This window comes from Aythya fuligula, chromosome Z, assembly GCF_009819795.1.
Source record: "Aythya fuligula isolate bAytFul2 chromosome Z, bAytFul2.pri, whole genome shotgun sequence".
Taxonomy (NCBI): Eukaryota; Metazoa; Chordata; class Aves; order Anseriformes; family Anatidae; genus Aythya; species Aythya fuligula.
The window spans coordinates 37,726,185-37,753,995 of NC_045593.1; the positions used below are offsets into that span (position 1 = coordinate 37,726,185).

Here is a 27,811-nt window from a genome sequence, read left to right on the forward strand (position 1 = left end):
TGGCACTATATCAAGGCTTGGAACCCGTCACTGTCTTACAAAGCTGCTATAGGGAACAGGGATGCATGCAAACGTTAAGCTTTTCCTATGCCTTTTTCGAAGTCTCCTACTCTTTTTCTGTGCTTCCTTCGCTGCAGCAGAAAAAATAAGTGTGCTGGGGCAGTGATTTCCACCCTGGTGAACTTCTACAGAGGACTTTTGCAAATGCAGTTCAGAGTATTTTCATTGTATTGTGTTTTCATTCATGTTACAACTGAGTCTAAAATTTTTGCAGTGGATGGTTTGGAAAGTAAGACATTTCAGGGAAAAAAGGTGAAAGCTCTTTTCTTCATTGAAAAAACACTTAAGACATCAAAGCGAAGGCATCCTTTTACGCTAATCCACAATGGATGAACACAAGTCATGTTCTCTTAATTAGATGTAGTGCATATTTCTTGTAAAACTGATGACAGAAGCATGATCATATCCTCAGTCACTTCAGACCCAACTCCAAAGGAGACAACAGTTGTCCACTGAAGCCAAAAATTACTTTGGAAAGAGAAAATTCTTTTTTTCCTCATCCCTCAACAAAACATCTCTCCAACACCTACAGACCAAAGAATTCTGTCATGAAGAGAGCAAAAAACCAGAGGTCTTCTCCTACACACTTATTATTGGGTGACAAGAATAACAACAACAGACAATAAACTTCCAGAGCAAGTGTTTTGTTTGGGCTATACAGCTACAAAACAGCAAGGGAAACAAGTCAATGCATATGTAAAGCCTAATCTGTTGAAACAAAGGAACATTAAGGTTCAGATTTCGTATTTCTTTTTGGGAAGGGGGTCATAGGGGAAACAGTTTCATGGAAAGAGAAGGGAAGGACTTGGAAACTTCTTTCACACAGCTTCAGTGGCTGCAACTGCTTTTGGCCCCTCCCTGGAGAGCATCCCTTGCCCGAACAGCCCATATGTTCCTGGAGATTCTCAGAATCAGCTTATACAAAGTTGTGCTAAGGAGGCTAGAGACACCAGCAGTCAAATCTGCCAGCTATTAAGCAGAGCTAGATGATGAATCAGATGTTAGAACAGAGAGAGCATGCTGGACTACAGACAGCCGTGCTGTCAGTGACGTACGGGAGAGATTTATCAGTTTTCTCTAATGATCTCTCTCTCAAAAAAAAAAAAAAAAAAATACTAGCAGAGTGAAACAAACAGCAAATAGGTTGAACAAACACACAAAACCTTGGTTTACATGAAGCCAAGCAAGATAAACTGAGCTCGGGCTCAGTTTATCAATACAAGGGGGGCTGATGTTAAAGAATTCGTTTGGCATGAGAGCATAATGACAGCAAAAAGCTTCTGGGAGGAGTATTACTGAACCAGTCTTAGGAAAAATACAGAATATCTGATCAGAGTATCTGATCTCATGCCTGGCTTAAAAGAAACATAGTCAAACCTGAACAGACATCCGAAATCTGAAATTTCACATGCATACAGACCATGCCAGAGATAACACGCATGCCTTGAAGAAATAAAATTAAATTTCTCAAAAGCAGTTCTGGATTGCTAGTCCAAAAGAGGTGCAGACAACAGTATGGAAGGAGAGCAGGCACTAGGAAAAAAAGAATCTGAACAGAAAGGGATTCTCAGACAGGCTTACTTAGTATTTTTCCTCACATGCCTCTTACTGACCCTAATATCGCATCACAGAGCATTTTTGTCTTATGATGTTATACATGTGAAAATACAGCGCTAATGAGTTTCATTCTTTCCACAGCTCCAGATCAGGAACTGTGGTTATCTCTGAGGTTCCAACACTCAGATACACAATGACAACCTGACCTAATTTCAGGAAGCCTTGGATAGCTCACGTTTCCTAAAAACAAAGCATGCAGCTCATGAATATACAGCAGGGTAGATGCCACACAAGATATCAGGCCTGAGCTTCCACAGCTCTGTGATTTTTAAGATCATAAACATTTTAAGTATGCTCGCAGCTGCAGGAGTCATGTAATGCTGGACAGAAAGGAGAAGCCACACTCTATGTTCTTATTTGAAACAGAAAACTAAACTATTACCTAACATCATGCACTTTCAAAAAGCAATAATCTAACTCAAACAAACACACACTAAAAAACAACCCTAACATTAATAGGTTAAGTTGTAAAGTGACCTGTAGTGGTCTTCAGCAAGTTATAAATGACAATTTACATATTCACCAATAAAAAATAATTTACTTCTGAAGTGTGACCTAGCTGTAAGGATATCCTCAGTACTGGTGAAATATACCAACCATTAGAGGAGGAAAAGAAGCTATGGAGAACCTGCGGACAGAGAGCAGACATACCTGAGAAGGGAACTGGAACAAGAGCCTAATACAATGCTGTCCTCTCTGAGGAGGAGGGTAGGTTCAGAAAGTTGAAAAAGCAGACAGTGGTTGAACAGTTCTATTATGGCAAAAGCATCAGGGAGAGAAGCCTGGGCAGAAATGATAAACTTCAGTACTTCCCTGGGAACTGACAAACAATTCAGAGTACGTGCTCATGCGACTGAAACCAAACCTTTAACCGTGAATGACGACATGCACCGGTGCACTGCGTCAGCGTGGCCCTGCAAAACCAGCAACACCCACTCGGCTGCTGCTGTCTTTACGGGAAACTCCCCACTTCCAGGCGTTCTCCACTATGGCAAGATCCACGGTAGAAGACAGACTTAAAAATTATGCCCTATAGTCTCACTGTTGTAAACGTTTGTTTGTTTTACAAATCGATTGTCTCGTTTTCAAGAAGCCATTCACAGAAACTCACTGCAACGCAGGATTATGATTCACAGGCCTTAAGCTGCTGATCTTATCCAAGATCAGCTATCAGATTAAATACATTAATTATTATTTTTTTCCCAGGAATGAGTGTTTTCACACCTGCTTGAAAATAAGCCAGACCGGAAAATCTCTAACTTCATCAAACTGTACCTCCTATACCATGTCAGTGCTTTCTTTTCCCCTTTGTTGGAACAACTAGTTCCAGGACTGCTACAAAAGCATGAAATCAACACAGCCAAAGCCTGATAAAAGCTACACTGTCCTTGAGACTGTAAATGCTGTTATTTCAGCAATTAAATGAGAACAGTCTTGAAACAAGAGCTTCCTTTACTGTACTAGGAAGTTTTGGAGACAGACAACATTGGTAACCTAACATACACGTGCACATACAAACGCTTACTACTGCCAAAATTTGTACCAATCTGAATGCTGGTTTGAAGTAGTCCTGGAATATTTTGTCATTCCCCACTTGAAGATTACTAAAAATCAGGAACTTCCAGATGTTTTTACGCATCTGGATTTTGTAAAGGTGCATCTCAGCTTGTGAGATGTGCCAATGCCTATATGTTACTTTAACTACTAAGAAAGAATTCCTGGTTGTCCTTACAAGACACCGAACCAGGAAAAGGGGGAGAGGGGAGGTCAAGCAATCAAAAAGTATCGGAAACTTAATTACTTCAATGCTTCATTCTGAAGACTTCATTCTGAAGAGCTCTACCGAGATTATAGTTCATGAAAAGCATCTGGATCACCCTAACCCCCCTGCTTACTTCCAAATACTTGTCCCCAGTCTCACAAAAGCCCTGCGCCGGGTCACTGGGTGCAGGAGCAGTTGATGGCATTGTAATTTGGGGCAATGCAGAACGCAGCTGAATCTGGATGCAGCTTCTCCAATACCCTGCGGCCACCTCTGAAGAAGGGAAGAGGAGTCCCTGCCGCTACTTGAACGCTACGCGCAGGGCATAGCAAGATGTTTGCATATAACAGTCCGTTAGCAATTATAACTGTAAACTTACCTAAAAGTCAAGTACATGCAGAAAGCTTTCTCAGAAGCCTGATGAAAGCCCTCCTAAGCACTAGTTTACACTAAGTGCAATCATACTAACCGTCTCTAAATGACACACACATGCTTGCACCACACGCAGCAGCTCTCTAACTCTTCTCCAGAGCCCTGATGTCGCCTCGGCTGATATAAATGCTCACACACAAGCTTCCTGTGCTTCCTAATACCTGATCCCGTGGATCCTGACAGGCGGTGTTGCTGGAACAGCTCGCACACGAAGCCTTGGACTACCAACACTTCAGGAAAACAAAAAGAGTGGCAACTTTATCGGTCCCTGCATACGTGGTTGTTGCTTTTTTTTTTTTTTTTTTTTTTTTTTAATTTTGTCTTCCTCCCCCTCTGAATCACAGCTGAATCACGGCACTGAACATGAACAACTGCCTCGAAAAACGCATTTCGCTGCACAGCAGAGAGGCCAACTCGCCTCCATCTGCCCCGGTCCCACCCCGGTAAGGCTCGGACCCGAGCAGCCCTCGGGTGGCCTCTGCTGGAGCACGGCCGGACCCGACACGAGGGCGAGCGAGAAAGTTTTCCGAAACCCAACCCGAGGCAGCCCCCCTGCTGCCCAACAAACCCCCCCGGGGCGAGCCGGGGGCGAGCCGCCCCGCGGCGGGCAGCGGGCACGGTGCCGGCAGCCGCGGTCCGGCCCCTTTGTCCCGCAGCTCCTCGCCCTCCCAGCGGCCCGGCAGCGCGCACCTGCCCGCCGGGGCTACTCGCCTGCTCGCGGAGGTCGCCCCGGTGCAGCGGCAGAGGGCGGGCAGCCCCTGGCCTCACGCCTCCTCCCGTCCCGTCCCGTCCCGTCCCGGTGCCGGTGCCGTGCCCCGCCGAGGAGCGCGGGTCCCGCTGCGCTGCGCTGCCGCCCCGCCGGGCGATTTCCTGCCGGGGCTCGGGGCGGGCTCCGCGGCTCCCACCCCGCCGCAGGTGCCGGCCTCGCCCCCAGGTGGGGCGGAGGAGCCGGGCCGGGCCGGGCCTGCGTACGGGGAGGGGACGGAGAACGGGGGGGAGGGAGGGTGCGAAGCGCAGCCCCACCTGCAGCCGCCGCCGCCCCTTCCCTTCCCTTCCCTTCCCTTCCCTCCCCGGCCCGGCGGCGAACAGGAAATACCGGCCCCGGCTCCGCTCCGCGCCGCTGAGTCACGGCGGGGCCGCCCCGGCCCCCCCCGGCCCCGCAGCTCCCCCGGCCTCGCAGGGCGCCGTGAGGAGGTGCCGTGAGGAGGCCGGGCCGCCACGCGTGGCTCGGGGCGCGCTGCTCGCCCTTTGTCCCCGGGGAGCCTCGGCGCTGTCCTGCAGCGGGGAGGAGGAAGGCAAGCCCCGGCTGGATGCCTGGGAGTCGTGTTTCTGCGCCATCGTGCAGCGCGAATGCCACACTGAGTGCCTTATCTGCCCGCCCAGCCCCTCTGAAGTCAGGCCGTGTTCCCCCCCAGGCTCAGATCTGAGGAGCAAAACCTGCTCCCAGCTCCTCTGGCTGCCCTTTCTCAAGGGCAGATGGCATTTCTAGGTGCTCAATATCCCAGATTCCCAAAGCATTCTCAGTTCCGAACTAGTTTCTTCCTCGTAAAGCAGGTGAGCAGCATGCTTGTGCAGCATGCCTCATACAGAAACCGAGATAAAGAAGGCAAACAGTGCTCTTCGCGAAGGCGCTGGACTTTGGAAGCAGGCCCTGCGAGCAGAAAGAGCCCAGTTTAGTGACAGCAAACACCAGGCCATGTTCAAATGTTGTTTCGAAGAGTCCTGCTCGTAGCTACAGTTAATAATTAACATGCATGTGCGTGCTGTTGTCTTTCAACTGTTTCAGTCTAAATGCCCTAAACAGGAAAAAAAAAAAAAGAAAAAAGAAAAAGGGACTTCAGTAACTTGATGCTTTCTGTCAGCTACAGAGAGGATCTGGGGTCAGTAAGTAATACAGCGTTGTGTTCAAGCAACCCGAATCGAGGCTTAAGGAGTGGAAACTTAGTCTGACATCCAGGTATGTGTCAGATTATTTGTTTTACTCTGTGCTCGGTGTCTACTTCCTTAATGAATGTTTAAAGACTTCATTTGTTAGTTCTATAAATGTTTTCTCTTTTTGAAGCCACTTTTCTTACAGTGGGTTTATGATACTTAGTTAATGGCTCTGAAATGTTCTGAGGAGGAGTAATATTATTGACGTACTTAATATATTCCTTTTTTTTCTTTTCTTTTTTTTTTTTTTTTGGTAGGACAGTAGAGAACACCAGCAGCTTGTACAAGAATATATATCTGGAAAGTAACACCATTTACAAAATACTGATCATGTAACATAACTACCATGACACAATTTTTAAAAATTCAGCAAGTTGGAGAGGGCAGCGACAACACTATATGGCCTGTTTTAAACATGTATTGTTTCCTCATCTAAACTGCGTCTGTCATTCCTTAAGCTGAACTCCAAAAAAAGGTTTGTAATTAATAACTGTTTGAAAAACTGTAGTTGTGCATAGCTCTGTTTATTCTTCCCCAAAGAAAACAGTCTCCAATGCCTGTCTCCTTTGGTAGAGGTCATGAATCTTGCCTTTGTTTTATGATGGCCAAGAGTACAGTTTACATAAAAGACAATTTGGGATAGAGGGGGACATAACTCTGGACAACTTTTTCTTATCTTTAAACAGGAGTTAAATAAAAAGCCTCAAAAGCAACATGGGCTGGAACATCTGCTTGATTGGTTACACTTGTAAGTAGTGGTGTGCAGCGTGAAATTAAAATATCATCCCCTAAGGTGCCACAACGTGATGCCGCTTGACTCTGGTCTCTTCGCTGCCCTGCCAGCAACATCAGCCAATGTGCACAGTTAATCTCTTCCTGATAGCCTTTTCTTCTGCTCCTCCCATGCTTCCTTTTTTATTTTGAATGTTCTTCCAGGTATTTTGGCAAGCTTCTGCCTTCCTTCCAAGGATTCATTCCTGCAAGACTCCCACACGTTCCAGGACTGGTTAGCACAATCACAGAGTTCAACCATTAACCAGAACCCAAAAGTAATCAAACACTCCCTGCAATTCCCCTACCCTTATTCAGCTATCAGCTCTTTGAGACAGGTCAATAAATCCCATGTACTGAAGCTGCTAAAGGACTTAGGGAATTTTAAGGAAACAAGACAGGCTGATTTTGTCACATGGAACAACCTTGCAAGGAAGAGATACCATTGCTTAAGAATTACCACAAGCAGAAAGGAAAATGAACCAAAGAACACCGGACAAGCGCTTCGGCACGTAACTCCTGCTGAACACATGTAGCATTTCATGACTGCCACAGATGGGGAGCAGTTGCTGTAAGTTTAGCTGAACTACATATATCTACCAAGATTTCCAGAGAAATCCTTGGCACACAGGAAACAATTTTAGCAAGGTTAGAAATGTTGAGACTTTGGAGCTGAAGGACAGAAGCAGACAAAAACAATCACTGACTGCAGAAAGGACAATTAGCTATTGGTGAAAATTCAGATGTACCTTAACATGGAACAACACTCCTCACTTTCTCTGAGTATCAAGCATGGTTTCAGATGTCAATATTTGTCTTTCAAAAGCACTCTGTGCTTTCCTTCACCGAAGACAGAGCAACTGTCCTGTGGGGAAAAAGCCACCAGTAATACACCAATTCTTACTGGTATTAACCATTCATAGTGAGTATCAGAGGATTTTCCTTCAGCTATTTTGAGAGGAGTGAAGCAGCAAGCAATTGACATGATGCCTTTCATGTTTGTAACTGTGGAGCAATCTGCTAATACAAGTAAGTTGAGGAAGTGAAAAATAGTACAGAAGCCCTACTTGTCTTGGGGCAATATGCAGTCTGACACCAGGATCAGAACTCCTCCTGTGCACAAGCATGGTGACTGACGGAGTCCTCATTCTTACTTAAAATCTCATGCAAGTATTAGAGCACAAATGAATCATGTCTTACAATTCATTTTTTATATGGGGATAAAAAAAAAAAAGCCCTCATTCTAACAAGCTGATGCTATTCATCTTCCCTAGTTGGATTAAATCCAACTGTTACTCAGCTAGCTAAAACCAGGAAATTGTTTGCATAAATAGCAGTAGCATTGTGGATGAAAGGGAAGGCACTTCAAACATGAAGGTTGGAGTGCTCTTAAAAAAGCCACCCTGGCTGGCCAAATTCTGAACAGAATCTTTGCCTTAAGTGTTTTAACAAACACAAATAATCCAGCACAATATGCCCATCCGCGATCTTTATCATCATAGTGGGAAATCAAACTTTACACAATGGATTCTACATACTCGACGTGCAATTGTATTTTGATGTGAACAATTGTACAAGATGAAAAGGCATAGAGAATGAACCCCAAAATGTGAATCAGATGCATGTTTATGAATCAATTACATGCAAATTACGTGAAATAATTTTTGGAATAGCCAATAGGAAAAAATAATTTCACAAGTTATATATGATCAAGCAAAGAAAGAAGCAAGAGGAAGTATCCTAGATTCTAATATCAAATAATTAACATCTATCCAGGTGTATCTAAGTAACTTTCTTAGTTACTAGGAGACTGATTGGAATACTATTGTTTTCCATGTGCTGTAAATTATTTTTACCATTCTAATTCAAAACAGCAAAAAGATGTTCTGTTTTTAGCTTTCATTTGAGGGGGGAAAAAAAAGAAGCCTCTTTCATTCTTATATCACTTGCTACTCATTTTATTTACCTCATCCAGTGGAGTATATACAGATAATAGTGACCATGTCAAATTTTGATTGAAAATGTGTAACAGTTTGCACAATTAACATGATCACAGTTTTCACACTTAATCACGATCTGGTTCCAAGGAAATGGTATTCTCTAATTAACAGTGGGAAGTAGCTAGTAACAACATATATTTTAATTGTAAGTACAGGACAATGATGTTATCTAGCTATTGTTCTTCTGTAGCAGAATGAATCACACCTGTAATAATTCCAGCTTGTCATGATTCTCTGGCTAACTAATCAGAAGTGTCAGAGGAACCACGAAGAAAAGTAATTTGCACTGAACATCTTTTCACGCAATAAGAAAAATACGTTAACAATATGGTATAAGTTATCTCAAGAATGAGACAACAACTTTGTGCTCCCATTTCATAGGCAATTCAAGAACAGATACCTTAATCAGATACCTTAATACAGATACCTTAAAGGAGGCTGTAGTGAGGTGGGGGTTGGCCTGTTCTCCCACGTGCCTGGTGATAGGATAAGGGGGAATGGGCTAAAGTTGCGCCAGGGGAGTTTTAGGTTAGATGTTAAGAAGAACTTCTTTACCGAAAGGGTTGTGAGGCATTGGAACAGGCTGCCCAGGGAAGTGGTGGAGTCACCATCCCTGGAAGTCTTTAAAAGACGTTTAGATGTAGAGCTTAGGGATATGGTTTAGTGGGGACTGTTAGTGTTAGGTCAGAGGTTGGACTTGATGATCTTGAGGTCTCTTCCAACCTAGAAATTCTGTGATTCTGTGAACAATCAGTAGCAATAATACTGATACTCCATACAACAGTGCAAGCATTAGTGTTCTTGTGGTTCAATGTTTTTAAAGCTTTTTGGTGTAAAATCTGGGGTATAATAATTTATTTCATTATCTCTTTTTTCAAAAACATATCTGAAAACCAAAAGGGAAATGTTTCTGTGTGAACATGGTATGAAGGGAAGTCTCACATAATGGTTAAAAAAGATAATCCAAGCCCACTCACCTAAGAAATGCAGTGGTGCAATTTTTGCTATCATGAGAGGATCTCCATTTACCTTAACTAAAAAACAGGCAATAAATTACATCTTTTTACTCTGTGGAGAGTAAAAACAGGAAGAGAATTTCACAGTAAGAGAATAAAGTATTTGCAGAAAGATTGCCGCACAGCTTAAACATTACACGCCAGCCTTTTTGAATTCATATGATGCTTACAACCATGCAGACCTGTTGGTAGTTTTAAGTTTAGCTCAGAAAAATATCCCAACGTAAAAGAAATAAGAATTTGGAGAAAAGAGCAAGTTCTGCAATACTGAGAAAAAACTACATCCATCACACAAAACGAAAAGTTTTGCCACAGTCACGTCCTTTATGACACATTCAATTTGACTCCTACGCCTCATTTACCTGCAGTAACATTAAAATCCTATCAGTAGCTGCAACTTTTACTGCAAGGCATCAAAGTACCACAGCTTACATTATTGTAATTCAGAGGCATTTCTTGGTTTTGGGCTAACGTCTCAACAAAAAAGTTTGACATTCATGCGCTTGGCAGAACTCACCCAGCAGGCCAGTCCATGCAAAACTAGAAAGTAAGAATCCACAGCTTCTGCAGGAAGAAAGTAAGAAATGCAGTCACAGGAAGGGAGACCTCAACCATGTGTTCAACCATGGGCATAGATTCAAGCAGTGACACAGAAACCCAAGGGCTGAGCACTTGAGGAAAATGTATTATTTTCATATTGCTGCACAACATGGTGACGTCAAGAAAAACAGTAAGCTCGGGTACTCAGGAAACAGGGGAGGGCTTGTGCTTCAAGTCTTTGAAGTTCCATGAGGAAGAATATCATCAAGTATCTTCTTTTCCAGAATATATTAAGCAGGACAAATCCAATTTAGTTTTTAATGCTGTTGAAAACTCTTTTGATAGTAGTTCATGAAGGGATACTCTATCATGAGAATACACCCAATTCCGTCCAGTCCAGTCATAGCGCTTGGGCCCACTAGAAAGCAAAACACATGGTGTAAGTACAGATCGAAATTTATGGGGAGCTGCTGGAAGCACGTATTTATATGTAACCCAGAAAGTGCCCAGGACAAGGAAAGAGAGTAGAGAAGGATTTGTGTGGGAAAGCGGAGCAGCAAAGGCCAGACCTTCCTGAGCCATCTAACAGATGCATCTGAAAGGTGACAAGATGTCTCAGTTCTGACAAGCAGATACACGCTCCTTTCCTTCTTGCTTTTGGCACTCATCTCCCCATTTTCATGCCTTACCCCCCTTCTTCCCTCACCCACATAATCTTCTTGCATACAACTACTACAAAGCATATTTGTGTGAGGCTGAATTCATGCTGTTGATTAGCTGATACAGCAGAGTTACGTGAAGATATTCTAAATGCAGCAGAACACATACCACCAATCTCACTTTCTTTTTGAATGCAATAAACCAATTTACCATCTGAAAGCACATATATTGCCATGTGGGAGATTTACATGAAAATTCTGTTTTCCTCTGTGCTATCGTATAGTTTTGGGCTTGATTCTTCAGCCTTACATTAAACATCAGGAAATAACTTGAACACTTGGGTTGCATTACAGACCTTTGTATCCACCTAATTCTCCACATCTGAAACAGGAGCAATGACTGAAAGGTGCTCACTACTGTTAACATCAGCTACAGAAGCTAAGAAAAGAGAAAGGAATGAAATGTTCAGCAGGGATAAACAGGGATAAACATCACTCTTATCCTTGAACTTAAACTGATAGGACAAAATGCCTTGGAACTCAGATGACTGCATACAAGGTCTGCCAAGAAGACAGACTACATATACATGAGGACAATCTGCAGATTCTCTACAAACATAAACACTAACCTGAACCTCAAATACCCTGAATTGTTCACCATATTTAAATGACGAACTTTCAGACCACTAACCAAACTACGAGAAGTCACAGATGCAAACAGAAATAAGAGTGACTTCCACTGACGTCTCACTTGCTGTATGTGAACTGGGAACTATTCTCCAATGCTCCAGTCACTTTGCCATGCATTTCTCACTTGTCTTTGCAGATCAAGTATATGTTTATACTGCCCTACAGCCAGAGAGCAACAGAATGGGACACAGCCATTCATGAAAACCAGGCTAAGACAAACCATTCAATCAACAAAGGCAAAAAAAATAAATTGGTCATCTGAACTATTTTTAAATGTTACTTAGGAAGTATCAGTGATAAGGTTGACATATGAAATACCTCCACAGTTCTCTGACTCTTCAAAATTCTGTAGAAATATGATTTTTTCATTTACATTTAGCATTTAAGGATCTTTTGAGCACTAATAAATGCCTTCAAAGGCTAAGTATTAATTTATCTCTCAAGGGAAGTCTGCATACGTTCTCCATTCACTGCACAAATTTCACTGTACATTCACTGTACAAATTTCGCAAATATAGTATCAACTGCAAAGTGATCACTAAGAGTAACACTTGCTTCTTTCCCCTCCTAGTACATTGCACTTTAGCAGTATGTCACTCCAGATCATACAGTATTTGCTGGAGTTGCAACATATATTTTCAGAGGTTAGGAAATAAGTGAACGTGTGATCGTATTTCAGGAAACACTACTGTTTACTATATTACCAGTTAAGCAAGCACAAAATGGAATGCTTGTTGGTGAGTCATTTTTCACAACAGATGCCGAAAAACATCATCGGAGAATTTTCAAGTTTCTTGCATATATTTTTATTCACCACTTCAACACATAATCATTCACAGAATTCCCTATTCTGGTGTTTGTGTATCTTTACTCACAGAACTCTCTGAATTTTGGTTTTCAGAAATGGTTGAAAACTTCGTGTGGGACCTAAAAAACCCTACTGTCCTCTTAAGCAGAATCCAGATTCAGGAACTGTTTGTTGCAGAATATATGAAATGAATGAATGACACACAGCCTGCATTTGTCTGAATGATAAGCTTACTAGACCAGTGCCTTAAAAAGTCACATACCTGTTAAATAAATTATTTTTAACAAAAAGCGATTCTGGGACTGGGGAGGAGGCTAGTAGTAGAGAAAAAATGACTAATAAAATGTGCACCAATCAGTACTTAATTACCCTAAAGTGAAGTTAAAATTTTATTTAGGTATTTTTTTTATCTATTAAAATTGATCCTCTTGAAATCTTAAATTCCCTTGAACTTCTTTTTTTTTTTTTTTCTTTTTTCTTTTTTTTTGTTTCCATGCAAACCCTAATATGACATTCTATTACTGCAAAACCATTCCCGGTTTTGCAATTACTACATTCTTTATGAGCAACCTTCAAGAAGTATGCCTGCGTAATTACTGGGTGTGCTCATATTTTCCAGCTAGCTGGTTCCTTCACCAGTAACAGTGACTTGACTCCCTCAGTTCTCTCCTTGGGACAGTGGCAGGGGACACATTCTTTTGAAGGGGGAATCAGCCTCAATATTTCCCTTATTATCTGGCTGCCCCTACAGGTGAAACCAACCAGAAAGCCTACAATGGATCAAAACACAGCATTAGAGAAGGCAGAGGGCACACCCAGCCAAGGCTTCCATGAAGTGCAGGAGCTTGACAAAAACAACTAGTGGGTGAGCACATAAACATATAAAGCAGGAAATCCCACAAGCTTGAAGGGGAAGGAGCCACCCTGTTTAAATACAAAGAGTAGTTTAGATTATAACATCATCATTTCTTTTTCCAACAGAAGTTTTTGTTTTCCTTTTTAATCATGGCTGTGTTGTTTTGTTTTTTTTTTTTATTATTATTATATATTTTTTCTGAGTAGCCTATATTCCTGTAGATAGTGGCTTTGGACTGGAACAGAGTATGAAAATTCTGTTAAGCATTTCCTGGATTTGGGCATATCAGTATATTATGCCATGCCACACAGCTCAGTAACAAAATCTTACTGAACATTTAGATTAAATCATGTTTTGAGTATATACTGGAGAAAAGGGCTATTTATGGCACTACATAATCCATGCAATGTTAAAAAAAAAAAAAAAAAAAGTACATTTCTACTCAGTCTTCAGATGTTACGTACCTTACACATAACTTACCTAGTGGGTGAGGACAGCCAAATCTGCCGGTTTGGTGTTTGTTTATTGATTACATATGTTCCCATGTCTCCACCTAATTTAACTGTTAAAACTCCACTCTTAAATCACAAAGAAAATAGTAAAAAATTTAAGTTTGTATCCTGTTACTTGACAAGAGTTACATGATCTGCAGTTTGTAAACAGAAACTTACACATCTGTATCACATTCCCAACTATTTTCCAAACAGTAACAGCTTGGAAGAATGATTGTTATGAATCAACAGCGAGTGACAATACCTCAGACAACCTGCACATCTTTGTGCCTGACCTAGACTTCAAAACTTCTGGTTAGTTTGATTTAGTATTTGCTCCATTCACAACAGCACTACTTAAATAATACTCTTGAGCTTTGTCCTGTCATCTTGAAGCTCATAGTTTATTTTGCAGTGACTAAAACATCACTCAAACCCAACTTTTTCTACCCATGCACTGGTGTGGTTCCAAATCAAGAAGATTATCTGTTGAGACTACGTTCCTGATCCATCCGCTTTTACCTAACTTTTCTTCAAGTAACTGTAACAGTTTCCAAGTGAATAAACACAACTCTTTCTCCAATAATTCTGATGAAGTGCCTAGATCCTGAATCATACCTAAAAAATGTTCCACTTCTAAACTCCAGGTCTGTTTTGTTTTAGTTATGCCAGCTTCAGACCATTATCCTAGTAAGCATTTCTGTTCTCTATCTTACTCACATTTCTTAGTGACAACATGATTCATATTTCTCTGACATTTTCACAAGTGTGTTCTGAAAAGCAGCTGACAAAAATGTTTCTGTCCTAAGGAGCATAAAAGAGTAACAACATTTGGACCCGAGTTAACCTACAGATGATCTGAATTTATGCTGGTTAAAAATGGCATCCCTGCAGAACACAGTTTTATGATTCAGTTAATAGCCATATTTAATCTATAGTTCCTCAAATATATCACACCTTATAGCACAACAAAGCTTCTTTGGTGCGTCCATATTTTTCACACCTTAGAATATATTACCACAGCTACTGTCACTGCTAAGGCTATTACCTATGTAAAAACACTTAATCGTGGGAAAAAAAAACATTTTCATTTGTGACTACCTACAAATTTACTTTGTAGCCCATCCAGCAGCTTAGAGCCCCCTTCTCTTACAAAGTAATTCCATGTTACTAATTTCTGACATATCTTGAGGTTCATCAGCAATGAAATAATACTCGCGAGGTTTGACTTTTCTTTACTCCAGTCTCCACGCTCTTATTTGTGCTACTAGATTATAGATTTACAGCTGTGAGCAATAAAATATAAATAAAGACATCCCTGGTTAATACTGCTGGCAGGTTGCCCTGCTGGTTATGTTAATTCAGAATTGGTTTAGAAGGGCAAGAAGAGCCTACTTCTCTGGTTGTGATCAGTTCAATCTTTTCTATGTATCTGCAGTCTTACATCTGTAGAGATAGAGCAGAGTAAGAGCATGTTGTGATGATTAGCCCCGAATATGGATATAAAGGTGTCGGTATTCTTCTGTGTGTTCCTTAGTACCATGTTAAGTACTCAGCATTATGTTACACTGTGCTACAAAAGCACTGTAAATAAATTGGTTTCCAAAGAATTAACAAAATTTTATACCATTGCTTACATTATGTGTCAGCTGTGGCAGAGTACTATCGCTCTGTCATTGCAAATTAAGTAAAGGTTAACTTCTAGTGCTGGGTTTTTAAAACTTTTAACCCTACATTTGGCAGCACTTTTGAAATAATAGAAAAGACAACTTGAGCTGTTAGGAACTTTAAATGCAAGATACTTTGATCATATTTTAAGAAATTCTACTGCATATGTTTTTTACTATCATATGAATGTTTTAGGGCTCCTGGTAAAACGTATATATTCCTCAAAATAGATTTTTTTCTCCTTCTGAACACGAATATGTAAGCTGTGTGAAGAAATGAAGTTTATTAAGAACTCATAGGTATAAGACCTTCACCACATTCGCCACCTTGTGGCTTGCTGCAGCACTAGCCTTGCTTGTCTGGAATTACCCTCGGTAAACCTGGCACTATTCAACCCTTATCTCTCAACAGAAACTTTCAAGGCAGTATTCATCGTACAGTCTGTGCACCAAAGGCGTACACGTAAAAGTTAGGATGGATGTACAAACAACTCTTTAGAGCCCCAGAGGGAGTGCATGTCAAGCGCAAAACACTCTGCAGTGCCTGGAGATAAGATTACGGCAGAAACCAATTCATAACCTTCAGATAACAAACTTTAAAATACTAAAGAGGTTAATGACAATGTTTTTGCTAATTTTTGTCTTAAGCTCTTTAATAGTTAAACAATTCATTGCTTTTCACCAGAAAAGTAATTAGACACAATGTTATTACACATTAATTAAAGCAAGGAATAATATGTGCTAAGCGCAAGAACAGAATCTAACTAACAATATGTTACTTTTTACCTTAGCTATGAAAAATAAATAATAAACATTATGATGACAGAAAGTTACACAGGAGCAGGTCTGAAAACTACAGTTGTGTTTTTGTTTGTTGTGTTTGTTTGTTTCCCCCCCCACCTCCGTATAACCCAAACCATCTGGTTCAATGTCCTGAGCATAAAAACTTAACTGAGAGAGCTAGCAAAAAGCAATCTCCAAATGGTAAGATTGGAACAGGGAACAGTAGTTATGCAAAATAATAATTAAAAAAAAATAAGCTTTATGGAAAGACCTGCGCTGCAGACAGCAGTGTAGGGAGAAATACGCTTTCCTCCTAGTCACGTATATGGTTTTAAGATACAACCCATTCCAGCAATTTTACATAAAACTAATAAACTCCTTAAAGAAACACAGTGGCCATTTCTGATCTGTCACCCTGTAAAGCAATATGAGTGGGTGACCTCTTAAAGGCTCCAACTATCAGGCTATCAGCCATGCAGTGTCTCATGTGACCAAAGCCTTCTCCCTGTGCATGCTCACTTCTCAGTTTTGCAACAACCTGTTGAGACATCCTCCGTTGCTCCTCTCCACCACAGGCTCAACCTTTATCAGAGCCAGATCAAACATAATCTGTCACGGCTGTTCAGGGCACATGCTCCCTCTCAGTACTCATGGCCATCAGTGAAACTGCTCTACCAGTAACGTGATTTACACATACTACACCACATAGGCCTGCCCTAGCATTTACCTTGAGGATTCGGGTTGCTGATGCCAGAAGTCAATGTAAATTTAGAAAGACATAGAAACTGATTTCTGATTCGACAGTGGTCTCTATCTCCTCTTAGGCTCAGTCATTATTCTATATTATACCTTTCCCTACAGACTAAACATTTTAAATCGTCAAATCAGATAACCACATCACTTTTTACCAGAATAGTCTGTAAAAGAGGCATATTTTTAGCAGTAAAGCTGTAAAATAAATACTTTTTAAGTTCTGTCCCTAAGGTGACTAGTTTAAAATTCTCTTTCAAAGAAAGAAATCTACAGTAATTAAAAATGTTAACAGAATCTTTAAAACATACCCCTAAAGAGACATCGTAATCTTCTGGGGTAAAAGGCTTATCGGTTAGGTCCTCAAAGAAATCTGCTAAGGAGTCCAGTGTTTCTTCAGCCAGTTTTTCGTAAGTGGTCTCATCTAAAGAGCTACGAACAACATAAAATCACATAATTAGGAGGGAAGACATGGAAGGCAGAATTTTCCATATAATGAAAAATACCAAGACCGTGGAGGGCACAGTAATCATGAAACAATCACATTAAACAAGCAGTCTTTTTTTTTTTTTTTTTTTTTAAAGGTGATGTAGGTAGGTAACAACACACCTTATAAATGGAGGTGGAATTTTAAAATTTGTGTAGTAGAGAACTCCAATTAAAGACCATGTACTTCTTTTTTTAGATATAGTGACCTCTGAGTATTAGGAAGATAGAGTTAGGTGTTAAAATAAGGCATTTTCATAAAAGAACCTTCTGTAAGAACAAAGTAAGCCATAGTTAATGTTTGAAACTCTATGGATAGACACAAGACTCTCCTGTTTAGAAGCACAAGTAATTTGACTATATGGAACCAAACGTAGCTACAAGCAGAGATTTAGAAACATCAATGTCAAATGTCATGTCTACATGCAGCATTTGATTTCTCCCCTGGAATTACCAACTAGATATCATTTAAAATGCACACATGAAATAATGCTTTTACAATTAACTTCTTCTTCAGCTTCTCAAAGCACCCTTGTAGCCATTACATAAGGCTTACAACACTTACGAAACCACTTCTGTTATCCTCTTTAAGTCTAGAAATGCTATCAAATCACCTAAGTTTTTCTATCTGTAGCAGTGTCAACTTTTAAAGATTGTTTTAAAGATTCTGTTAGTATCTCTACCAACAGACAATTTGGTGAAATCACTTGTTTTGCTAAGAGATACAGCAAAACAGGAGTTACTGTGATCTATGGGGACTCGGTATATTTCACCTGATGTAGAATGTACTCTTTAAAAACATTTCTTATTAGTCAATTACCAAAACACACACCACACCACTTACATCAGGGACACCACAGAAATACCTACAGTTCCAGAGAACAGAAGGCCAGAGGATTAGGCAGGACTCGCATACTGATTCAGGATGCAATTCAGGTACCTAATGGTAAGCACCATTCTAGACATCTGCACAATATTTAACCGGGCCTCCAACTGCAGCATCATCCAGGGAGAAGTCTCTCACGGGTACCCTGTCACATCCTGCCTGTGAAAGGCATGATTTTCATGTTCCCTGACACATGTGAGATGGTGCCAGGCACCCACCTTTCGGTACAGGAGTTGTTCCCTGTGTAACCTCCCAAACTCACACAAAATGATTTTCCCTAGAACTGTACTTCTCCTGTGAATCATCGTATCAACATTATATTAATTTGATAGCTGCACCACATCTACAATTGTTTTAGAAGGCACAGGGAATATTTTCATATGAATAACATAGTCTGGGAATATTCTCAGAATAACATTTACCTTCTGTCACTCAGAGTTCCTGCGTTTCTTACACTCATAAACCGCACCGCCCGGCTCTTCAGCTCCGACGCACACTGTAACTGCTGTTGAAAATAAATGTCAGTAAAAGGGAATTAAAAGTTAAAACGCAAAGATCATGAATCATGTAGTGGTCACACAAACTGAACAGATTTGAAGACTTTGCCATCCTCAAGTAAAATATTTATATTCTGTATTACAGAGCTAATACTGGAAGAATTATGCAGCTTTAGTCCCTTGGATGACTGAGTCCATCAGTAATATCCTTGTTTTCTGTTACAAGCTAGTGAGAAAAAAAAATATATATATGTGTATATATATATATATATAGAGAGAGAGAGAGAGAGAGAATGGAGAGCTATTTTCTTTCGCTGTAACACAAAATTACAGAGGAGGCCCGAGCCACACTCGGGCTCCCCGGGCTCCAACCCCGCGGTGCCGGAGGAGCCCCCCGGGCTGCGGGGCAGGCCCGAGGCCGCCCCGCTCCTTCCCCGGCCCCCTCCCGGCCCCGCACTCACCGCCCGGCCGCGGACGGTGCCGGTGGCGGCGGCCGCGGCCCCGGCCCCCTCCAGCGGGGCGCCCCCGGGGCCAGCGCTCCGCCGCCGCGCCGCCGCCCGCCGAGCCACCCGCACGGCGCCGGCCGCCCCCGGCCTCCACATGCCGCCGCCGCCGCTCGCTGAGGAAGCGGCCGGGGAGGAGCCTGCACTGCACAGCCCAGCCCGGCCCGGCGGCAGCTAACGGGAGGCCGCGAGGCCGCTACCGCCCTCCGCCGGCGCCGCGGGGAGCAGCGCAGCGCGGCTCGGCCCCGGCGCCCCCAGGGGCTGCCCCGGTTCGGGCTGCCCCGGCCCGGCGGGGCGGTGTGGAGCTAGGGAGCGGTGTGGGAAGCGTTACTTACACAAAATAAATAAATAAATAAATAAAGTAAAAGACTCACCGTGGAGATAGATAAAAACTAACCCTGATGTGAAAGTTTATTAAAAATAAATAAATCTGTGAGGACACGGAAAAATTGTACTTTGGATCCTTCCACAGGACTGTAAAATGCAACAGATTGCAAGTAAAATCATAAACACGTAAAATGTGCAAGCCCTACAGGAGCTTACTGTCTGATTACCGTGTGCTGCGTTTTTACACGTCTAAAACTCTCACTCGAGTAAACAGCCGGCACCTTGCGATGCTTCAGGAAATAGGGCGTCAGCTTTTTCAGCAAAACTCGGTGTGTTTCCTTGTTTGGTTGGTTGGTTTTTGTTTGTTTGTTAAAGCAAAACGTGGTGTGTTTTACGTTTGTTTGTTTGTTTTTCTTTCAGCCAAAAACCCAGAGAATTCAAGTAAGTTGTGCACATTTCAACTGATACTTCTGATGTGTGTAGTTGAAAGTGGTTTTACCAAACCAGGTAACTTAGCTTCGCCACCCTGTCTCTTTCCAGCAGTGTCCTGAGTGCTGTTCAGTTGCCAGTGCCTTCTCTCGGACTGTATGCGTCCTTGTTGCAGTCTGCCACTGCAGTTTTTATATGTCATCTAGACACAAGATGCTCTCTTGTTCCTTGAAGACTGATCCCATATGCTTATCACTACTGGAAGAAACTAGTTGTGTTTTTGCAGCTACAGTGGTCTAAACGTTGAGATAAAGCTTGCAGGGAGAAATAACTTTTATCAGTCCAAAAAATATGTTAGTAAAGCAAACAGTTCTTTTTTCATACGTTAGTGAGGAGAGGGTAAAGCAGCTGGAAGAATGCTTTTGTTTGTTTGTTTTAGTAAAAGATAGTGCTTGCTTATACTCTGCCATTCCTATACAGCATCCTATCTAGTTCACTGTTTCTATAAAACATTATATTTTCTGGTAGTTTCCAGGTAGTTTCAGTGATTTTTCTTTAATGGTCAAAGGTCACATGCAACTCTCAGAGGAAACGTGCATCTCTTGTTTCTAAGTTAATAACAAGTCAATGAATTAGTGTAGATGGAGCATTTTCTTCATTGTTAGCATTCTTAGTCTTGAAACTCTCAAGAAATTGACAACAATGTTCACGGTAATGAATTTCACAGTGCATTACTACCAGAGATGATTGTTTCCACAACTTCGAAAGGGTACAAAGAATGTGATTCTTGCAATGATTCATTACGTTTTTTGTCATGATCCTTGTTCCTTAGATTAATGTTCATGCCACAGCACGTTGCTATCCGTACCTTTTTAGGCTGGCATAAAATACCTGCCAAGCATTTCCAGACACAAAGTGGCTGCAAGCTCAGGCCTTGTGCCTTCAGTCTGTAAAGAGTCAGCATCTCTCTGTGAGCTACTGCATGCAGCGTGTCAAAAAGGGGTCAGCAAATGGCCTCTGTGTAGCACAGCTGGAGTGCATGACCTCTTTTATATGACCTTTATCACTGTCTAGCGTTCTGGGTTTGGGCAAGTAATATCGAGTTATATGAAATGAACTTACCTGCAGCATAAGCAAAGGCACCAGGAAAACAGATCTGGGGATAGGAGTTAGTGTTTTCAAACTGCTGAATTCTACTGCAAGGACACAAAGTACTCTTTTTTTTTTTTTTTTTTTTTTAAATAACTGAGGATGACTATTCAGTGCTATTAGTAAAGGCAAAGCTCAACCTCTCAATACTGTATGATTAAGTTACGGGGCCAAATACACATATCTGGCGTTATTCACAATGTATCAGTAAGCAGGCACCAACCTGTGCTTTTTCTTTCTGGGCAGTTTACAGGGCCAGAATATTCAGATACCACTGCACCACATTTGTGCCCTCATTCTTCAAATTTTGCTCCCCGTGGTGAGTTCCATCTGTTTAGACCTTGATAAATAGTCCAATATATCAATTTAATACCCCAGGGAGCTGACTATTTATGCCTATGCCTTCTGTACGTATTTTATTTTTACTTGACATGTATTGCCATATCCTCTTCATAGATAAACATCTTTTAATTTTTATCAAAGTGCTACCAATGCAAAATGAAGAGAAACCAAATATCCAGGCATTAAACATACACGTCCTAAAAGCCCTTTATAATCTTTGGTGTTTAAAGTTTTACACTATTTCACGTGTTAGAGAAAGAAACAGATTCCAAGTTACTGATCATTAACATTGCTTAGCTGTAAACCCTCTTTCCCTTCAGTGCAACCATGGGGTTTTAAGTCTGTGTGCTTTGGAGAAGGTTTTCCCAGTAGGCTCCATAGTCTATACAGGATTTCTTTTTGCAAGTATTAAATTACTGTTTTCATTTATAAATGACTGTTAAAAGAGACTGTACACAAAGGGTAGCTCATGCTCTGAATCATTTAGTACAGGAATACAGACTTTCTGTTTTGGGTCAGAATGGTTGCATTTAAGCTGTATGTCCTTAGGAGTCTTCCAAAGGACAAGTGATTTGGACACTACAGCTTGCTAGATAATTGGGGAAAAAATGACATATATGTGCCTTCTGGAAGTTAGTCTGGTGTTTAAACTCAGCACTTCATTCTCCCTCCCCCCCCCCAAATAAAACTGATCAGAAATACCTGCTTTTCACATGGATGCCTTTTAAATATACTATACACCGTGCATAGTTGAGCAGACACTTTATGTAGATGTACAATTTTTTTTTTTCCCATAGGGCATGAAGATTTGTCCCTTGCATTTCTAAGAGGAATGCTGCAGAATTATCTTGCTAAGATTAAGCAATCTAATTTTAAAGCCTGCAAAGGGTGTAACCATGGGACATAGGCTCTAGGTTAATCCAGAGACTCTACATATTTGGCAAAGAAAATCATTTGACCTCTAGGTTTCTGTGTTCTGTGCATGATAAAGGAGTAATACACTCCTCCCTGTTAAGGTTATGATATAGTATCAATGTAAAAGAAAAAAAAAAGTCCAACATCTTAAATTAAAAATTCTTCAGAGGTACAAAACATAATTCTAAGGATTGAAGTGCTGAATTCTGGTTTTGGCAATACAGCAGGTTTAATAGTACTTATTCCTACAATAAATGTTATTATCAGTTACTTCCACAGTCTTTCAAAGTGACTGCTGTGTAGTTTTCTTTAAAAACACTACTCCATCAAGTCTTGGACTGATGATCACCGGTGTTTGTGATTGTCTCTCAGCTGCTAGGGAAATTAAGGAAACCAGAACATTTTTTATATTTATCTTGTAACAATCGCTTATACTGAAAAATATGAAAAACTGTTATGAAGCAATGCCTACTGAGTGCATTCCTTTGCTTTTTCTGCTTAATGTTAAGATTCCACTCTTCATTAAAGAGCTGGTAGGAGATAAATACAGCCGCCCCATTACGGAGTGGTTGGTATACCTCTTGAGATCCCTCTCAAGCTGTCTCATCAAGGTAGAGACATGCCAGAACAGTAAGTCCTGTGCAGACCACGAGCATGTTGACAGTTGTGATAGTCTTGAGAACAAAATATTTTATTCATCAATTAAACTATACTTTACAGTAGTATTTACTAAATAAATTATATAATTTCTCTTTTACAAGAAATAAACTGAAGTTGAAAATATTCCAAAGACAATATATATACACAACATAAGGCCTTGTTATAAATAACATCTTTTCTTCTTTTCACCAACAGTGAAAAAAATGTCTTTAGAGGTTCATTTTCTTCTAGTATGTGCAGAGTCTTACCCTAACCCTCACATCAATTCCCATTTCCACTGACATGGATCTAAGTGATTACAACTGAAGGGTGAAAAACATGTGAAATTAATTATATTCACCACTGTGCTTATTTTTAAATAGGTAAAGCAGATAATATATTTTGCTTGTGCATAATTACAGAATGCATGCAAATGAAATCACTAAAGAGCTGATAAGAAAATATTACTTTTGAGTCCAAAAAAGGTGATTGGCAATACAGTAGAAAGCAGCTCGAATATGCAGGTCTTCACAGTTCAGCAAGCAACAGCAGATGATAGTGGAGTGTGGAATGTTTCACATCACTTTTGCCAAGTCCATCAATCCTTTCTATGGTTCAAAGATCCTGACATTTCTTAGAAAAAGTTCAGTTGATTATTATTCTTTGTCTATTAGGCTCAGCAAATTCCTCCTTCTTAAACAGGAGTGCAGAAAGTGCTCTTCATTAACCACGGTCACTTCTCTGTCCTGGTTTTATTCTTCATGTATTCTTTATTACTGGAAATACAGAAATAAGAAGCAAAATCAGGATCTGTGTTTATTTGCTTTCTTACAGAATTATAACTTGGTAACATTTCTATTCACCTAAAGAGCATACAGCACAGTTCAACAGTGATCCTGTATTTATGTTGCCCCCTAAAAAAAACTATTGGGTATCTTTTTTTTTGAAGACAATCCAAACTGAGGGCACTCAGCAGTTCACAACAGCTTTTTTTACCTTGCAGAAGTGACTGGGGCTCAAAAGAAGTGTTAGGGGACAAAACTACAGTTTTTGCGTGTCTTCTGTAAAAGTCCTGAGAGCTCCTGCTGGATAGTTTCCCAGTTGAAAAAACATACCTATCCAAAATCTGTCAAGAACAACTTATGTTCAAGATCAGAACAAACTTCTATTCACCATAAATAAATAAATAGTTAAATTAACTTGCTATTACTGTAGAAAACTAAAACACTATCTTCCACTGAAGCAGCTGTTAAATAATACAAATAGTTGATCACTTCTTAGTATCTCCATTGAGTCAGATTAATTGAGGAGAGGCTATTCTTTGATGAATGCCTTATTATTACTATTTAAGCTACGCATAAACTGACAACTGAAAAAAATCTTGCAGCAAATTGAATGCATCTCAGCTAATGTATCCAACATGGAGGAGGACACAAAAGAAAACTGATGACAACTGCTGTGACCTCACTCTAAAACCTTCTAAAAACATAAAAAAGCTCTAAGTCCCCACTTACTAAGCAGATTTTCAAGGTCACCTTTATATTGTACTTTTACATACAAGGATTTAACTAACCTTCAAATAGTTCAGCAATAATCTAATCTTGCCTGGGAACAGCCACAACAAAAGCTCTGAAGGCATTTTGAAAGCTCATCTTAGAATGTGAACACCAGTAGATTTAAATCAATATTTTGATATTGATATTATTTATTATCACTTCTGGCCTTAGACTTTGAACCTGGCAGAATGATACTAAAATGCTGCAAGCTTCAACCTGCCCCTGTATTGTGCACTACTGTTATGGTCAGTGTGTTCATAACCTCTGATGGTTAACAAAGTGCTATTTTCTCAAAGGGTATTCTCTATCTAGGAATTAAAGACTGTATGCTGCCATATATCTACCTAACTGCCTGCAAGTAGAAAAGTAGTCAGTCAGTCAGTAGGTACTTACTACTAGGATGCAGAGCAATTGAATATGCAAAGGGAAATTGTTGGACAAGTAAGTAAAATTAAGGTAAGAAGAGGATGATGTGAGGCTAACAAGAATTAAAAAAAAATAAAATTAAGATCAGGTTGGAGAAAAAAGGTTGAGAAGCACAGGGTAAACAAAATAATCCCTTATGAAGCTGGCATAAATGACTGAAAATTTTCACTGGTTGCATCTAGTTTGTGTCTGAAAGTTCATATCTGAATGACAGCAAGTCCATTTCTGACAGATATAATGGTGATTCAGCACAACTTCAGACCCTCTGGCTTTATCACTGCTTTTTACTCTCTAAGGAGATCAGCAATATTGTTGATGCTAGCTTTTTGCTATTCCACTACTACACAGTTTTGACTATATTATTCTTGTTGCCTTACCTCTGATCCTTCCGAAGCATTTCTAAGAGATTAAGGATGCAAAAACTATCTGCAAAATTTCTATAACAGAATTGGAAAAGATTGCCCTGACAGAAACATACAGCAACTGCTAACTATGTGAGTCAGTCACAGAAACGCTGTGCATGTGGTGGGATTCAAATATTCATCTTTATGTCAAGTGCAATCCAGTTCTGTGCATATTATTGTGGCAAAACCTCTGTCTATTGCAGTGCACAGAACATGAACCTCTGAGAAACTCTTTCACCACTGCACACTGTATGGGTTACTTTAATCACTGATGTAAGAAAATGCACTTTCTGAAAGAGACAGTTTGGCCATAGCAGTTGGGTCTGAAATGATAGTTAACATACAAATGACTCTACCAGATGCATTCCTGTAATTACTGTCCGAGATGTCTTGCACTGGTTCTATAATGTATTTGCAATATTTTAGCCTTTCTCTGTTCCAATTCTCTTTTCACAGATAAGAGTAAATTGATTTCTTTATGTGGTTGATTTTCTTCACTAAAATCCTCAGGGCTTGAGAACTTGTAGTATAGCAGCAATATACACTGTCATTTTAGCACTTGGGGTACTCAGGCAATGTATTAATAGTAATATGAAATGGTGTGTTTTTAATTTAATCAAGCACATAATTCCCATATCTGATTTTCATGGAAGGGAGACTGGAGTGTTGCTTCCTGTGTAACACTGCCTCTGCAAACACCCCTGCCACACTATATTCTTGCTTGGTTTCTGTTTCACCTTACACCAGCCTTCAGTTTTATGAGAGACAGACTCTTTCCCTACTCTTGTCTAAGACAATATGTGGATGGATACAGGGATAAAATAGGTAAGATAGGAAAGGAACAGTTGCCTCACTGCATGGAACAACTAGGTTTTCCACTTTCAGCTTTAAATAAACTCTACTTTGAGGGATGACTGCTTGATTAGTTCCAGTATGTGCATGTAATATACTAAGGATTATTCTGCTCTCAGGGGATACTCCTTGTAAGTGTCTGTAAATGAGGAGGCCTAAATTCTCTTCTCACAGTCCCAGAATTAACGTTCAAGCTACCATGCTTTTTCATCAGTATCCTTAGTGGAGATGGGGAAGCAGAGAAACTGAAGGAACCAGAAAGACAGTACTAAATCTAAAATTGAGGTATGCATCACAGCGTGACTGTACACTTAGTAGCTTGTTCTTAGATATATCCTGCTTAGGAATTGCTTTAATTTTAGGCACAATTGTTACTGCTTCAAACAGCACTCTGAAGAAATCTGCAACATGATTGGAATCAAATTAAATTTTATGAAAGAGAAAATCAAAAAGTTCCTGAATGAAAAACAAATGCCTTGTCAAGAAATTATGGTAGAAGGACAATCCCATACTTGAAGTATCTGATGAGAATCATAGAAAGGCTTGGTTTGGAAGTGACCTTAAAGATCATCTAGCTCCAAACCCCCTTCACAGGACCTGGTTGCCCAAAGCCCCATGCAGCCTGACTCTGAACACCTCCAGGGATGGGGCATCCACAGTTTCTTTAGGCAACCTGTGCCAGTGTCTCACCAACCTCAGAATAAAGAATTTCTTCCTTATAGCTAATCCAAACCTACCCTCTTTAAGTGTAAAACCATTACTTCTTGTCCTATCTGTACACACCCTAAAGAAGAATCCCTCCTCATATTCCCTGTAAGCCCCTTTTAATAGCAGCAAGGCTTCTATTAAGGTCTGCCTGAAGCCTTCTCGACTCCACGCTGAACGACCCCAGCTCCCTCAGCCTGTCTTCATAGGAGAGGTGCTCCAGCCCTCTCATCACCCTTGTGGTCTGGACTAGTTCTATCAGGTCTATGTCCCTCTTATGTCAGGGGTCTCAAAGCTGAGGGCAGTACTCCAGGTAGGAACCATCTTTCATTTCATCAGAGCCAGGTGGGAAAATTCTTCTCTACAAGGAGTTTACACTAGAACAGAGCTAAGGGTGGTGAAGCAAAAACAGCTCAAGGGGTGAAAATATTTCTAAGAGACAATAATTGAGAAGATGAGGAGTTAGATTGTAAACTGGCAGTTGGGAGGGTTTGAATATGAGCTAGGAAGTGCTCAACATACAAAATACATAGCTATGGGATTGAGAATAGAAGAATAGAGCACTGAGAAGTATGAAGAGGGAGACAGTTTTGCTAAGTTTCTAAACAGGTATTTTGTAGACTAGTACTTGTAAATCTACTTAGTTATGCATCTACATCAAGATTAAATATAAAATTGATGCTTAGCTATATTTTAAGACTTCAAAATCCTATAATAAAATTAGCATTTTGACATAGGTCACAACAAGAGTAATTATCAATATAATAATATTATCTATACAATTCATCTGACAAATCATAGCTACACCAGACTCCAAATATGCTGAGCTTGCTCATCACTATAGTTACTGTCTTTTTTCTC

At 40.5% G+C, this 27,811-nt stretch overlaps 2 protein-coding genes across 2 annotated transcripts in view; both read right to left on the reverse strand.

Moving 5' to 3' along the window:
* Positions 1-9,438: 9,438 nt before the first annotated feature.
* FXN (frataxin) lies at positions 9,439-19,305 on the reverse strand. Its single transcript, XM_032205918.1, has 5 exons — positions 19,165-19,305; positions 18,629-18,711; positions 17,146-17,266; positions 13,624-13,721; positions 9,439-10,548 (listed from the first exon to the last, which is right to left on the reverse strand). Exons 1-5 carry the CDS (start codon positions 19,303-19,305, stop codon positions 10,395-10,397), a joined length of 597 nt encoding a protein of 198 aa, XP_032061809.1. The 3' UTR covers positions 9,439-10,394.
* Positions 19,306-23,179: 3,874 nt separating this feature from the next.
* PIP5K1B (phosphatidylinositol-4-phosphate 5-kinase type 1 beta) overlaps positions 23,180-27,811 on the reverse strand; it is a 108,691-nt gene continuing 104,059 nt past the window's right edge. Inside the window, exon 16 of the mRNA XM_032206542.1 lies at positions 23,180-23,783. Coding sequence (XP_032062433.1) covers positions 23,781-23,783 — 3 coding nt within the window. The 3' untranslated portion in view covers positions 23,180-23,780. The remainder of the gene's footprint in view (positions 23,784-27,811) is intronic.

Excerpts from the sequence above, each read along its gene's own strand:
- FXN (XM_032205918.1), bottom strand. The coding sequence starts at position 19,305 with ATGTGGAGGCCGGGGGCGGCCGGCGCCGTGCGGGTGGCTCGGCGGGCG. Across the intron at positions 17,267-18,628 it reads GGAACTCTGAGTGACAGAAG|CTCTTTAGATGAGACCACTT; the intron begins GTAAATGTTATT and ends TGTTGTTCGTAG. Across the intron at positions 13,722-17,145 it reads ATTACGATGTCTCTTTAGGG|AGTGGAGTTTTAACAGTTAA; the intron begins GTATGTTTTAAA and ends TTGTGATTTAAG.